A 15212-nucleotide genomic window follows, 5' to 3' on the forward strand; every position below is an offset into this window, starting at 1 on the left:
ATTGCTAAGACGCCAATGTGTCATAGTGGGGATATTTTCTGACAAGTACTTTTCCCACTGATATCATATAGGTTTCCTTAAGAGTCTTTGAATAGCAGAAATAGTCCAAAAACATTTTAACAAAATTAATTTTGAATTGCTGTTGTGTGAAAATTGGAGAGCCACTGATGATGCAATGTGATCGAGTAGTATTACTTCTTGGACCATTTTTTGCCTTGTGCTCATTGCTGCTCAAACGGACATTGGCCAGAAAAAAGCACAAAGGTGATTGATGGAATATAATACAAAACAAAATAGAGCAACTTTCAATTTTACAAAAAGTTATCTAGCTACAGACTAACAATAAAATATTTAATAATTTGCAAATTGAATGCACAATTTTATTTTCTTTTAAATTGCCATTCCTTAACAGACCTAAACGTGACTTTTCTGCTCCCACTTCAGTCCACTTTTCTCTGCAAAAACCATGTACCACTGTCCACACAGCCTTCCCTCCCCCTCAATTTCTGTTGACACTTCTGCATACCAACTTACCAGTGTCTCTATCCTCATGCACCAGCTAAAGTGACTTACACCCGCCATTCTGCCAACCTCCCAGTAACACCAGAAAAAGATTTGTATACTTGAATAAGGCTGCAAAAATAGGCAATTAGATACAAGTTCTTTACAGATTAGAGTCCAAAACAGAACTGAGTAACAGAAGGAAGATGGCGGATTTTAAGGTAGGTCAGGGGAAGTGATGTCATCAGGACCAGAACTGGAAGTAATGTAACCGGGTCTGGAACCAGATGTGACATCATTGAGCCCAGAAAGTGACATCATTCAATCTAGAAACAAAAATGGTGTCATCAGATCCAGGCAGAATTTCCTGTGTTTGGTCTGCAGGGATAAATGAGAAAGGATTATTGCACTCTTCCACCCCTTGGCCTGGTGTGGAATTACCTTCTTTTGAGCCCTTTAGCTGCCTACCATGCACATGTGTGTGACACCAGATACCAAGAACAGACTTTCACAGGGGGCCAGGTGAAGAAAGAACCACGGAAACTCAATCTGCACAATTGGATCAGTGTATTTATACACTTATAAATACCTAGACTTTGTTAATATACTTACAAGATACTTCATATTACGTGCATTTGTACCTTGTTAGAATACCTAAGATTATCTCAATTCCTGTTATATACATATTTATGCCTTTTTTGTCTGTTGTTGTAATCCTGCAATTTCCTTCAGGATTAATAAAGTTTATCTATCTATCTATGCATGATTCTTTTCAAATTATCATTTATGTTTATATTGTGGACTGTATGTGGATCCCAATGCCCCAGCGCATTAATAGGGATACTATGCTGTAAAAATTTGTGCTGTCCTTCAGATAAGATGTAAGACCAAGGCCCTGTCTCTTTGTGAGCAAAAAATCCCTTGGCATCTTCCAAAAAGAATAGGATAGTTCCTGATGTCCTGGCTAAATCACTAACCTCGGCCTGGTCATTCTGGCCCCTAATCATCCCCTGTCCCTTATTGGCTATCTCTATTACCCCTTCACCATTTAAAAGTTAATATGTGGTGAGCATACTGGTGCAAAATCTCTTTTGTTGCATCATCCAGGTGGATGCTGCACTTTGGTGGTGGCTGAAGCACTTCACCACTGTTTAAATGGAACAGTCTGAGTGGATTAGAAAAGGTGCAATATAAATGTACAATGTAAAATACAAATGTAATTAATTTAATTCTTAATTAACTACATGACCACTAATGGTGTACTGTATACCAAATAATTAACAAATAAATGATAATGCAAGAAAGAAAGAAAGAAAGAAAGAATTTTTCTCTACAGTATTTGATACGTGTAAAAACTGTTAAAATATGAGAATATTGGATGCACCTAATGCATATTTTTCATTTACATTTTTAATCTATGTGAACAATTCTAGAACTGTGTAGAATTTAATTCAGATACATAATATAACACACATACATCTCACAGCAGGCGGTATGGTGGACTGGTTAAGGCTTTGGACCTCAATACCTGAGGTTGTGGGTTCAGATCCTACTACTGACACTATGAGGTCACTTCACCTATCTGTGCCCAAACTAGTAAAAACAAAAGAACTATAACAAATTGTATCTCAAATGTTGTAAGTGGCCTTGGATAAAGGTGTCAGCCAAATAAACTAATAAAGAACCTTTAAAAATTATTAATAAATTCGATTGTCAGTCTTGTTCTTCATGAGTAACTTGTTCACTGTTACTTATTTTGATTTTGGAAGAAGTCGTGAAAAGTTCATACCAACATCTTACTTGTAAAATATCTAATGCAGTATGCAACATACTATGCATAAAACGTGCCTGCAGGTTTGAAAGCAAAAACTGTAACTGTATATTTGCTGAACAGCTTTTCTCTTCGTTAAAATAACATATAAATAACTCCTCTGCACCTATTCTTTGTTGTTTAGGGAACTTGATATTTTTGGCTCTTACTTCCTTAACAGTACATAAAGCAAGCAGACTGCATTATCTCCGCCTTGCAGCCAAAGAGACACTAAGAGCTTTGTCAACTCGCTCAGCTGTCTCCCTTAGTTGGCCAAGCCCGCAGCGCAGGTACAAGGGAAGGGGCGGGCCCGACCTGTCCTTTCCCAGCCTATCCGCTTGCAGCTCATCTCTCGTCGAATACAAAATTAGTTTATTGAACGAATTCACCTCTGTAAGGAAAGTTTACCAGCTCTTCATCGGTAAATATCAAGTTAAGTTTGTTATAGTAAGTGACACTGATAAAGAAAGTAATTGTACATATATCTGTGTAATTAAATGATACAGATTTTTAAATCTATTTGTTCACCACAGTGACGTTGTTTGGCGTCCTTACTGATTGCATTTCTGATAAGCTGGGAAGAATCCGAAAAAAGAAGAATTACCTGTAGCTCGAGTTCTACCATCTCCTCGGTGGCTTACTGTTCACCTTTTCCTGAACAGACTTGAAAGTCCAGTTTCGCAACAGAGAACAGGAGCACGAAGGAAAAAAAAGGGGAGTTGGATCAAGTATGTCACAGGAGACGGACAAGTAAGTGGTCATACAGGTTTGGGCTATGCTCGGGGCTCCCACCAGCAAGTTTTGATAATGCAACAGCCGCTGCCATTATACTTTTGGAGCTTCTTTAATCTCCAACAAATGTACGGATTCGTATTGTTGGGTCTTGACCAATTTATAGCAAGAAGTTTATTAACTTGTTTCTTAACCGTCAACAACTTTGGTAGGAGGCTGGTTGTTCCTGAAAATGGTGTCTTTATTTAAAGAACTGCTTGACTTTTAAGCTTACATTTTTACATAGCTAAACATCCTACCTGGCTGCCCCCGGGTGTGGCATGAGCGCGAGTTGACCCTAGACGCGTAAATGCGGGAGTTGATCAAATCATTATTATTATTATTATTATTTATTATAATGTGGGTGTGCTGTTTACTATAAACATCGCGTGTTTATTAAATTGTGTTTCTAGTCTACGAGTTTTTTTTTTTGTTTTAAAAAAAAAACTACTGATGTTAGGAATGTTTTATGGGTGATTGATTAGTGTGCTTCCTGATGGTTTTACGGATTTTTCTTAAAAAAATTGGGATCCATTGTACTTCCAGCAGTTGAGTAACCATTTTGAGTTTTATAGGACTTTCTGTAAAAGGATTCCCGCGGACTGTGCCGAACAGGATCGCCGTACAACTGGAAAACGATGTAATTTTCGTCTATCCGGAGATAGGTCGATTAGACACGTAAAGTTTAACGTGCTTTATTCTGTGCATTACTTAATATATACCGTCACGCGGTGGCGTTACGTTTTGAGTATGAAATGCGTATTGTTTCATTAATATTAATTTAATAATTTTAATAATAGGTATTTCATTCTACAAAAGAAATGCAAACGTGTTTTTTTTTTCGAAATTACCGTCCTCTTAAAAGGGATTAAAGGAATATTTAAATAAAATTTGAAAAAAAGGCTTAAAACAGTATTACTTTCATTAACTTTTTTCCAGTAACTTTTTGTCCCCCCGTAAAGTCGTAAATGTCACGTACGTGGCTCTGTTGTTTAAATCGATAGAGGCGGATGAAAATGTACATATAAATAGACTGATGTTCAGAATCATTTAAGGACCAGTATTTTGGTGAAAGTTCAAGGAATGAATGATGGATCCATGAACTGTCTTCGTTTAGAAAATGTGCCGGTTTTTATCTATTAATAAACTCAACAGTTGATCTGCTTTAATTTGTGTAGAACTTCTTGTTGAACTTATTAAAACACGTAATATGCTTTCCTTCATATTTTGAAATTGAGTTATCAGCTATATAAAACTCGTTTAAAATATTCACTACAGTATTTTGTTGAACCATCTTAATAAAATTTCACGTAAACATTTACCAATGTGAAAATGTATAATTGTCAGAAAACGGCTGGGCTGTATTCTGCGAGAATGGTCTAGTTATTTAGCTGGGCATTTACTGCAATATTGGATTGTTTTTAGGTATTTGAGTTTTTAGTAATGCCTTTATTTTTTTAATTTCGATTTTAATGCATTTAATGTATTTTGTTAGTTTTGCTCAGAACTGAGATCCAAACCATAGGTGCAGCAGGTTCCGACATACTGTATATAAATTCCAGTTTCACTAGGTTCAGAGTTGCAATTGTTGTTGTTGTGATTTACTGCTTAATATACAATAATAACTGTTAAAATTGGGCAAGATCTTTTAATTTCGGGTGGTTCCATATTTTTTCTAAACATTGTTTGTTTATTAAAATTGTGTGTCCAGTGTCCTGCTCCTGTGACAGATTGAGGAGATCGTTCCTCCCCCAAACTATGCGACTCTTCAATTCCACCTGGGGGGGTAAACGTTAACATTTAACATTATACAAAGTTATTGTCTGTTTTTCACCTGCATTATTATCGATCTTTAATATTATTTATTGGATCAGTATGCTGCTGCTGCTGGAGAATGTGAATTTCCCATTGGGATTAATAAAGTATCTATCTATCTATTTATCTAAAAGTTGTTGACAATAGAAACTAATAATATATATAAAAAACGTTTTTGTTTTTAAAAGGAACATTTTTTCATCAAATTTGGTATTTACATAATGGTAGCATCTCCTTTATCAGAAATACTCTTAGAAAAGAGAAAATCAACAATTTTGGAAATGTATGCTATTGAACAATGAGAGCAGCAACAAGCCATGGAATTAAAGAATGGGTTTAATTAACAACAAGAATCTGCTCCTAATTATGCAACTGGTTGGACTGAAATTGGTTGGAATTTGAGGCCTTGACTTAGTTGATCTTCTGTTGGCTCACTCACTTCCAATTTCATTTCTGTTTAGGTGCCATTAAGGAAAGAAATAAATCAATTCTTAGGAACAATGAAGAAATTCAGGGAAACAAATCTTTAAAAAAAAAAAAAAAAAAGTCAATTAAAATGAAAGGAAAAGGAGTTAATTAACAGCAAAAAATGTTCACCAATTAAGAAACTTGGTTAGAATGAAAACCTGCAGCCCTCCAGGACTGGAGTTGGAGACCACTGATTTAAAATCATTTTAATTCATTTTTTCCCCTAATCAAACACTCCAAAAATGAAAAATGAAGAAGTGAAAACATTTTTAGAAATATTTTACAAATTTTATTAGAAATAATAAAAAAAACAAAAAAAACCAAACTGAATTTTCACTTTGACACAAGTATTAAGACCCTTTACTAAGTACTTGTTGAAGTACCTTTGGCAGCAAATACAGAGTGCCCAAAGCACCTCCACCACAATAAAAAGGCATCAACTACAATAACAGTAGTAAAGCACACACATCTCTCCTCTACTCCTCCCAGCAAGCTCTGTCCTACTCCCTCCCAACTCCGGCTCGCTGCTAGGTTCACAGCAGTCTTTTATATAGTCCTTGACCCGGAAGTGCTTCTGTCCTTCCGACTACGTGACTGGCTGGCACTTCCGGGTCTAATAAAGAACAGGGATTTTCTTCAGCATGGAAGTACTTCAGGGCTTCCATCCTCATGACTACCTTGTACTTCCGAGCTATAAGGAAAGAATACGTCCATAGGTACTTTGTCAGCTCCTCTTGGTGGCACCCACGGCACCCAGCAGGGCTGGGTGTCCGAATGCCTTGTCCCAAAGTGCCCTGTGAGAATACGGGGTACCAGTGCACTCCAGGGGAGCTGCCATCTAGCGTTTTGGGGGAGGCAGTGTCGGCAAGTAGCTGCCTTCCCCCATCCTTCCATTTCAGGGGCGTTCCAGCTGGGTTGATCTGCCGGCCGTCCAGTGCTTAGGGTCATTGTTCTGTTGGAAGGTGAACCTTTGGCCCAGTCTGAAGTCCAGTACACTCTGGAGTAAGTTTTCGTAAAGGATATCTCTGTACTTTGCACCATTCAGCTTTCCCGCAACCCTGAAAAGTCTCCTAATCCCTGACACTGAAAAACAAGTTTAGTGAATTGTAAACTGCAGAGGGAAAGTACTGGTTAGATTAAATAGTCTGAAATCAAGAGTCTAACATTAGGCTGACGTTAATCCTCGAGTGGTTAAGGAGGTGAATGAATGCATGTATAACCCTTGAAGAGAATTTTTTAAAAGTCACAGCACACTGTGGAAATTCTAAAGGACTGGAAAATAGTAAATATTAATTATATAAAAGGTGTTGCATGGATTCAAGTAAGATTAGATTGATAAACTTAAATATGCATTACAGCTAAGTTAATGGAAGGAAGTACTAAAGAAAAGACTGAGCATCACACATCAGTGCCTCTATTTATCAAGCATCTCAGAGTAGGAAAATGGTCCTAACTGGCTCAAAAATAAGTGATGCAAATCTTAGGAGTAAGAGCATTTTAGTAATATTTGTAATTTAGGAAACTACTACTAACTTCACCAGGATTTAGGAGAGCTTGTGAGGAGCTTCCTGAAGATGGTGTTGGCATGCAGATCCCAGGTAAGGATGAATGTTTTGAAAATTCTGAACAATGAACTTGAAAGAATATATTGATTTAAGAGAGATGAATTAATATTCTTGTACATTGTATTCGATCCATCTAAGTTGAGAAGACATGCATTGTCAGCCTAAATAAAGGTGTAAAATGTAACTTTGCAATAGAGATTATTTGGCTATGTCACAACCATACTTTTTCATTTGCCCACAACCCAACATGAGGTAATGTTGAAACAATCGGCATTCATGCACATCTGCATGCACATAAAGATCATTGCCTCAGGTGTGGATATGTAGGCAACTGTAAATCACAAGCAACATCACAGTATCCGCACACTGGTTGTCATGGGTGCAAACTGTATTGTAGTAGTCAACATATTACCTTGAAGATAGATTGGACTAGACAGGTGATTAACAGTGAAATTTCATGCATGTACATTGGGGTGCCCATTCCATGATCCCCTGTGACATTTGCTTTACACTTTACAATCCAGGAAGGTACAAAAAGGCAGGCTGGAAGCTCCCGGGACATTTGATAGAGACTCCCAAAGATAAGAGGGGGATCTCACTCGGACAAACGGACATGTCATGTGACTCTGGAACACGATCCGGAACACTGCAAAAATGAACACAACTTCAGTAGCTGTGCAGAAATAGTTGTGGCTATAGTTTCAGTATAATTGTTACTTTATGATGAATTTCTGATAGCCTTAACAGCTGGAAGGTCATTCTTATGTAAGTAGAGTTTTGAATCGTTTGTTGTTAAATAAATGTGCCTATTATCAGGCTTTATCCCATTCAGTGAATTTGTGTATTGGTATTTTAGTCTTGTAGTTCATTACAATATTATTCATAATGTTGCAAAGTGGCAACATGTAGCTTAATGCAATATGCTACCTTATGTTTTCCTTCTTCTTTGAATATTATTTGTGATGATGCTTCAGTGTTAACAGAAAACTACAAAATTTCCTCATGAGTGTTAATTTGCAGCCATTAGTGCCATGAAATCGAGACGTTATTCGCTCTCCAATGTGGTATCCTACTCCTCGCTGGGAGTGAGTGTAGGATGCTTTGTAACCTTTTCTCATGCCCTTCTCTGAGGTAGGAAAAATTCTTATTCTAGTCATACTTCTAGTACAATTCCTAGGAGTAATTCTGAGATGCTTGATAAATATGCGCTCAGGTGTGTTAATGAACAGTCAGCATGGGTTCAGTAAGGGAGGTTGTATGTTACTGATATGCTGGAAATCTGTGAAAAGCAACATGGGCATGATCAGACAGGGGCAATTGATAGTGGTGCAAGGAATTGTCTCAGAATTGGGTTATTTTTAAAAGTTGTGGCTCACAGATATTACTTATGGGGCCACGGCACTTTTCAAATATTTATACTCCTATATAGGAAATTATCAATAACAAGCTAGTTAAGTATGCTGATGATACTGAATTGGGTGAAATGGCAGGTAATAAAGAATCATGGATAATTACAAAGGGACTCTGGCAGAATACAGGTTGGGGTAGGTTTGTGCCAGATGAAATTTAATGTAAGTAAATGAAAGATATAGGAAGTGTAAAAAAAAAAATTGAATACACAAAGGTAGGTCTAACACCGAATACACTTTTTTTTTTTTTTAGAAGGATTTAGAAGTTGTAGTGAACTTGTCAGTACATCTAAACAGTGTGCAGAATTCATTTAGAAAGTGTGGCCGGTGCAGGAATGACAGGTTGGTACAACAGAAGAAATTTGGGACACTGACAGGGTCATCCTGTTTAATGCTGGTTTAAAAGCAAAAAAAAACACACACCTTTAGGCTACAAAGCAAAAATGGCCCCTCAGATAAAACTATAGTTAACAAACTCTTTGGTGGTCATAATAAGGGTCGATCACAGCAGTTCTGTCTGGTGGTTTGCCCATTATGGAAATGACACCTCCTTCTGGGCAGTTGGCCGCCTTATGGTTTGCAAATCGGAAGGGGCATATTTAATTACCCTTACTGGACAGTTTTTCTGTGCTGCGGAATGCGTAGAAGAGAAAGTTAGTGAAAGCTCCCCCTGTTGTTTTGGTGGGATACAGCATACCTCGATCGAGCCTGTGAGTAGATCCTCTGACATACATGTGTGACAAAAGCTAATAGGATATTTGGGTTATATAACATGATGTGTCAAATATAAGTGGGGGAAAAAAATGTTATGCTTAAGCTATATAACACACTAGTGAGACCTTGTTTGGAGTACTGCAATCAGTTTTGGTCTCCAGGCTACAAAAACATCAGTGTTTATATATTAAAAAAAAAAAAAAAAAAAAAAGTGCAGAGAAGAATGACCAGACTGATTGTAGACCTTCAAGGCACGAGTTATACAGAAAGAAAGAAAATTAATCTTTCAGTTTAAGCAAATTTAGATTACAAGCTGATATGACTTTTTTTAATTATGAAAGGAAATAGTTATAGATATCCAGACTGCTATTTTAAAATTAGATCTTTAACAGTAACAAAGGGACACTGATGGAAACTGGATAAGGGAGGACACTGTTTAATGTTTTCCTTCACACAGAAAATCATAGGAACATGAAAAAAAAAGATATACTTGTGTTTGTATATTATACTATTATTGGCACCCCTTGTAAAAAATTGTAAGAAGGGTTAGAAAAAAAAGCACTGTTTGCTGAAGATCAGTCATCTTGCACTGAAAAAAATGAAACATCTGACTTTTAATTGAAACAAGTTAATTCAAAGAAAAACAAAGCCCTCATCAAGAAATAAATATTTGTAACAAAAACACATGTGCCACAATTGTTGGCACCCTTGGAAATTAATGTGAAACAATGTAACTGAAGCATGTTTCCCATTTAAATTGGACATTAAGTTGATTAGAGTGTATAGGAACTTGCCACCAGAAATCAATGACTTCCTAATTAACTGGGATACAAAAGGTTGAAAGTTCAACAAAGCTCAATGGTTAGCAAGCACTGTTTTTTTGCTGTTGGCTACTGGCACTCACAGATGCATACCGGTGTCACCTTTGTTACCTGTTCTGCTTCGTCAACCTCCAGCCCCCTGTCACGGTGCTGAAAACCAACCTAAACCACCAGACCCTCGCTCTTCAATCATGCTGCAGCCAAGTCTAAGGGATAAGCAGTAGTCTTATACCAGAGAGATATTGCAATATATTTTATTTTCTTTTCCCCAAAGAAGAAAGCTTGGTCAAGCTTTTACTCGTATTGCAGGATAGTTACCTGTTGTATATGTGCTTAGACTGTAACATTAAGTCTGACTGACGTGCCGCGATGTGGGTGTTCAAATTATACATGTACATAGTCCCAATGGACGGTTTTACCCATTCAAAAAAACATAATGGCCACAGGCTTCTTCAAATGTCAACAAAGAAAAGAGCTGTATTTCTGCCTCTTGCTGTACTGTACTTTAAAAGTACAGAGAGAAGAAAAGGGTGTAGCTGGACACACAGATGGTTGAGGCACAATTCTGAGTACAATTCTGTCTGCCTATTTTTTACAGAGAGAATTAAAGATATATACTGTAGTCTAGGTAATATATGGTTGTCTGGTTTGTGTTCTTTACTGTAAAGTTTCCAAAGATGCTTTTCATTGGCTGTTTAGTTGTATGTGGGTTGTGATATGATATTTAGATTTCTGAAATGTGAAAATGAGCTTAGCAACAGCAATACCAAATGTACAGTAATACTGTGATTGATGCACAATGAAATTTGAGAATGCCTTTGGAAAATTGGGTTTGAGTTGGCTCACACAGTAAGACAGCCAAATGAAATTTCTGACAAGACAGAAATTCTTCCGATCGTACAATAGCCCAATTGAAACTCCTCTCCTATTGCATGTGAAACAGTGGTCAATGAAGCTGAAACTTGGCCAACTCAGAAAACCGGTCAGAGGCTGCATATCAGGCTCAATACCTTGCCAGAATTGCACAGTGTATGCCCAATATGGTGCTTGAATTTAGTGGGTAAATGCTCCACGCTCTTCACTTTTATATAGCAGTGTAATACATAGGATATAAATATAGCATATAAATTCTCACCTGCAACCTTTAAAGGGGAACTACAAATGATGAAAAATGCAAAAAGAAATACTGTTCTTGAGTAAACCGCATAAGCAATTGAAAATCGTAAACTTCTGATCATATCCTTAAATTTTTCAATATTCCTGTTGATTACCTGTTTCAGTTTTAAAGAATACAGTTTCCTGTAAAACTGTGTTCTGCAGTGAGCATCAACAAAAGCCATGTCACAAGGAAAACAAGAAAAAGCAGGAATTGATCTAATGCAGGAGTGTTTTCCTCATTGACAATTGTGTATTGCATGTTCAAAATGAAAAAAAATTTCAGTGACTAAAGAATGTAGTTTTTTTCATTTGACCGATTCCTTTATCCAAGGTGACTTACAACATTTGTGATACAAATGGTTGCATTTTGTCTTTTCAATTGGAGCACAGGCAGGTGAAGTGACTTGTTCATGGACACAAAGTGTCAGTAGCAGGTTATGAATCCACAAAGCCTTAAGAACTACAACTCATTGCCTACCAGTAATATTAGCCTTTGGTGGTTTATAAAAGTTACAGATATTATATACAGAAAAGCACTCATTACTTCTGAGAGATACATAGGTAGAAATCCCAAATAAACTTTACAAAAATTTGATTTTATAAAATGAGAGTGAAACTGAAATAAATTACAAATTATTGATTTTCTGTAGGCAACATATTTGCTATATATTTATCCAATATAAAATAATACTTACAGGCTTTGCTTCGATGGGACTGACAAACGCACACTATTTGCGAAGTATGCTTTCTTCCCATAAACGTCCTGTAGTTCTGCTTGCTGTTCCTTATAACTACAGTATTTACATGAATATTCATGAGGCAGTGTTAACATTTCTTTGAATAACAAACAGCTGTTTCTGCAAGGCAGAACACTCCCTGCAAGGCATCTATGATGCTACTATCAATAATCTAACCTAAACAGATTATTATGTTTCATTTTTAACTGTTGACAAAAGCAAAATGATTCTCCTGTCACAAACAGGTTCAAAACGTGTTGGTCAGTGCTTACACAGAAGTCAGTGGAGAAGAGTGCAGGTCCTTGTCTGTAAAGTCTCCTGGCTAATACGAATCACCAGTCTTCTATGTAAGAAGTGTAGCAGGTGTAACAGTAAATTAGTCAGGATCCATAGATACAGGGACCAGAGGTCTGGTTTTCTTAATAGTGGTAACTTCAGCCATTAAAGTGCATTGGACATCATGAGAGAGATGAAAGCTGTCTTCTTTTAGCATGCTGTCCAGAATTCTATGGGTCATTTCTATCATTTTCTCCCAGGCTTTTCCCATATGAGAGGAATGAAGGGGATTAAATTCTCATAAATGACCTTGCTTATTGAGACACTTCCTGATGCTTTGATTTGGTTGACACTTGACAAATCCCAGGCTTGATAAGGCAAATAATGTTCCCACATCATTAATGCAGCTTGAAGTATCCAGACATGACTTCAGTATGCTCGGCTTTAGTCCCCATACATGTAAACAATGTTTCCCATCATTTACGTTCAGCTGGTCCTTCTCTAGTATGCCTGACAGTCACTGCCCATGTTTCACTTCTCATTGCATTCATTATCAAGCAAATGTATCTTCTCCACATAAACTTCAGTCTGGACTAACTTAATAATTGAAGCCTGAAAACGTACATTAGGTGTGTTTAGTTTAAGGCACTGGTAGCAGCATCTACATTCTGTGATGTTTTGTGCTGTCTTGTTAGAGTGAAAAATGTGTATAAAGAGGGCTTTAGTTCTAACTAATGAGTCCCAGGTAGAGAATCTTTTAAAGCAGTCAATGATCAAGCTCCCCTTTCACTAGAGTATGAGCAGCAGTTTGTAACTGTTGTATTTCAACATTCTTATTAGGGTTCAATAGCTTTAAAAGCTGATGTCTTCTATTGATTTTCATGGTGCTTGTAGAGAAAAGCTGGTCAACTGAGCCAGGTCATTAGTGCCAGATATGATACACTGATGGACCTGGATACATAAACAAGTTTCATCAGTGAAACGGTGAAAACACTTAAAGCTTTGTCAAATGCACAGAATTCTATTGTGCACATACACATGGAAGTGTTTACTTTTATTATGTATGTAGCCAATGACAACTTTGCTGTCACTGTGTCTGGCTGTAAACCACTGAGGATGAGGTTTACACTTTCCACTGCCATTACCACAGCATGTAGCACAAGCTGAGGAATAGTAGGCTCAGATGTGGGAGCCATCCTGGCCTTTCCAAAGACAGAGCCTACATCACTTTTCCCTTCTTTGTTCTACGTCTAATGTAGGCCACAGCCCCAGTGCCTTTCATAGATGCCTAAAAAAAACACATATGCATAATGTGCGAATATTGCAATTGTTGTACTGATTTTCTCCAAGATTCCCATTCCTCTCTTTCCTTATGGCACCAATGTGTACTAGTTGCAAATATTGCTGCAAAGTTCCCACTGTAAATCTCTAAGCCTGTATGGTCAGTGGAGCAGTGAATCCAAGGGGGACAAAAATGCTGTTCACTGTGGATAAAACACCTTGCCACGTGAATGGCTCAGTACTTGCAGACAGTCTGAATGTAAAGGTGTCTGATGCCTTTTCCCAGCAAAGTCCCAAGCCGTGCTAACTGGGCCCTTCATCTTTCCTGAAGTCTAAGTCTTTTATGCTTTCAGCATGATCCTCGGAGAGAGAGAGAGACTTTCATGACAACTATGGTGTTAAATGTGATTTTAAGCAAATGAATATACAGTATGAATCAGCAATTTAGTCTTTAAGAGGCCAATAGCTGCCTCTTCTAAAGACAAGAACGTTAAACCGATTGTGTACATAGAAATGTTTCAGTAAACTAGCATGTATCTAGTACATAGATGCAACTGGTGCCATCTGCACAAATCAAGGAAAACCCTAATCTGATTGGATTTCTTTGTAAGGTGGACCCCAAAAAAGGTCTCTACCAACATTGTTTATTGTTTAGTAATGTTGATGATCTTTGAGATCATTCTGAAAATTTTTACTCAAATGTCAGAAACTGATCTCTCACCTCAGGCTTGTGATTTAGTGTGTGGCACAGAGCTGAGTAATAGCTTGTCCATTGTTGGGGAGTTACTGTCTGTGCACTTTAATTGCGAGTGGAGCTACCTACAATAATAATAATTCTTTCTTAATAATAATTCTTTGCATTTATATAGCGCTTTTCTCACTACTCAAAGCGCTCAGCAGTTGCAGGTTAAGGGCCTTGCTCAAGGGCCCAATAGAGCAGAGTCTCTTTTTGGCAATTACGGAATTCGAACTGGCAACCTTCCGATTGCTAGTGCAAATCCCTAGCCTCAGAGCCTCCACTCTGCCCTGTATCTACAGTATCTGTTGCCTGAATTCCAATATATTTCAATATCTGTAATTTTTAAAAACCATGAATCTGCAATCGATTGATAAAGTTCATTCACTTATTATTTGTTTGATCACTGTGCATCCAATGATGTGCTCTGAAGTACTTTTTCTGTATTCTCTTACAGTATTTTGTTTCTCCATGCCATGGGCTTCCCTTTCTGCAGATGAATGAAACTTTCACAAGAAGCATGGTAAATTAGTTGCCCACTATGTAAAATGCTAGTCTTGAATGAGCTCACACGTAGCTTATGTGTGTTTCAAAGGCATACCTCCCCAACAAGAACCCAGCCTAAATATAGTCTCTGGGCAAAGGGTGTGTCACAGTTACTATTTATCTGCTGTCTGACTTTTTGTGCTTGAATAATGTCCCTCCATAACAATAGGAGTATTCTTTCATTATCAATCTCAGGAGTGTATTTTGCAACAGACTTCATATGGGGATGATGAAGAGCAACATTTGGAGTCACAGCATTTCTGAACTGTTGTCAACAACAACAACATTTATTTATATAGCACATTTTCATACAAAAAGTAGCTCAAAGTGCTTTACATAATGAAGAGAAGAAAAATAAAAGACAAAATAAGAAATTAAAATAAGACAACATTAATTAACATAGAAAGGAGTAAGGTCCGATGGCCAGGGTGGACAGAAAAAACAAAAAAAAACTCCAGAAGGCTGGAGAAAAAAATAAAATCTGTAGGGGTTCCAGGCCACGAGACCGCCCAGTCCCTTTGGGCATTCTACCTAACATAAATGAAATAGTCCTCTTTGTAGTTCGGGTTTTTCAAGGAGTCACTTGATGCTGATGGTCATACAG

General features: G+C 37.3%; 1 protein-coding gene across 1 annotated transcript in view; it reads left to right on the forward strand.

The window, feature by feature from the left end:
- The first annotated feature begins 2577 nt into the window (after positions 1-2577).
- Positions 2578-15212, forward strand: part of grhl2b (grainyhead-like transcription factor 2b) — a 338201-nt gene continuing 325566 nt past the window's right edge. The window contains 2 exon segments of the mRNA XM_028817651.2: positions 2578-2732; positions 2845-3061. Of these exon segments, the coding sequence (XP_028673484.2) occupies positions 3042-3061 (20 nt within the window). The 5' untranslated portion in view covers positions 2578-2732; positions 2845-3041.

The sequence above is a fragment of the Erpetoichthys calabaricus genome, chromosome 13 (assembly GCF_900747795.2).
Source record: "Erpetoichthys calabaricus chromosome 13, fErpCal1.3, whole genome shotgun sequence".
NCBI lineage: Eukaryota > Metazoa > Chordata > Cladistia > Polypteriformes > Polypteridae > Erpetoichthys > Erpetoichthys calabaricus.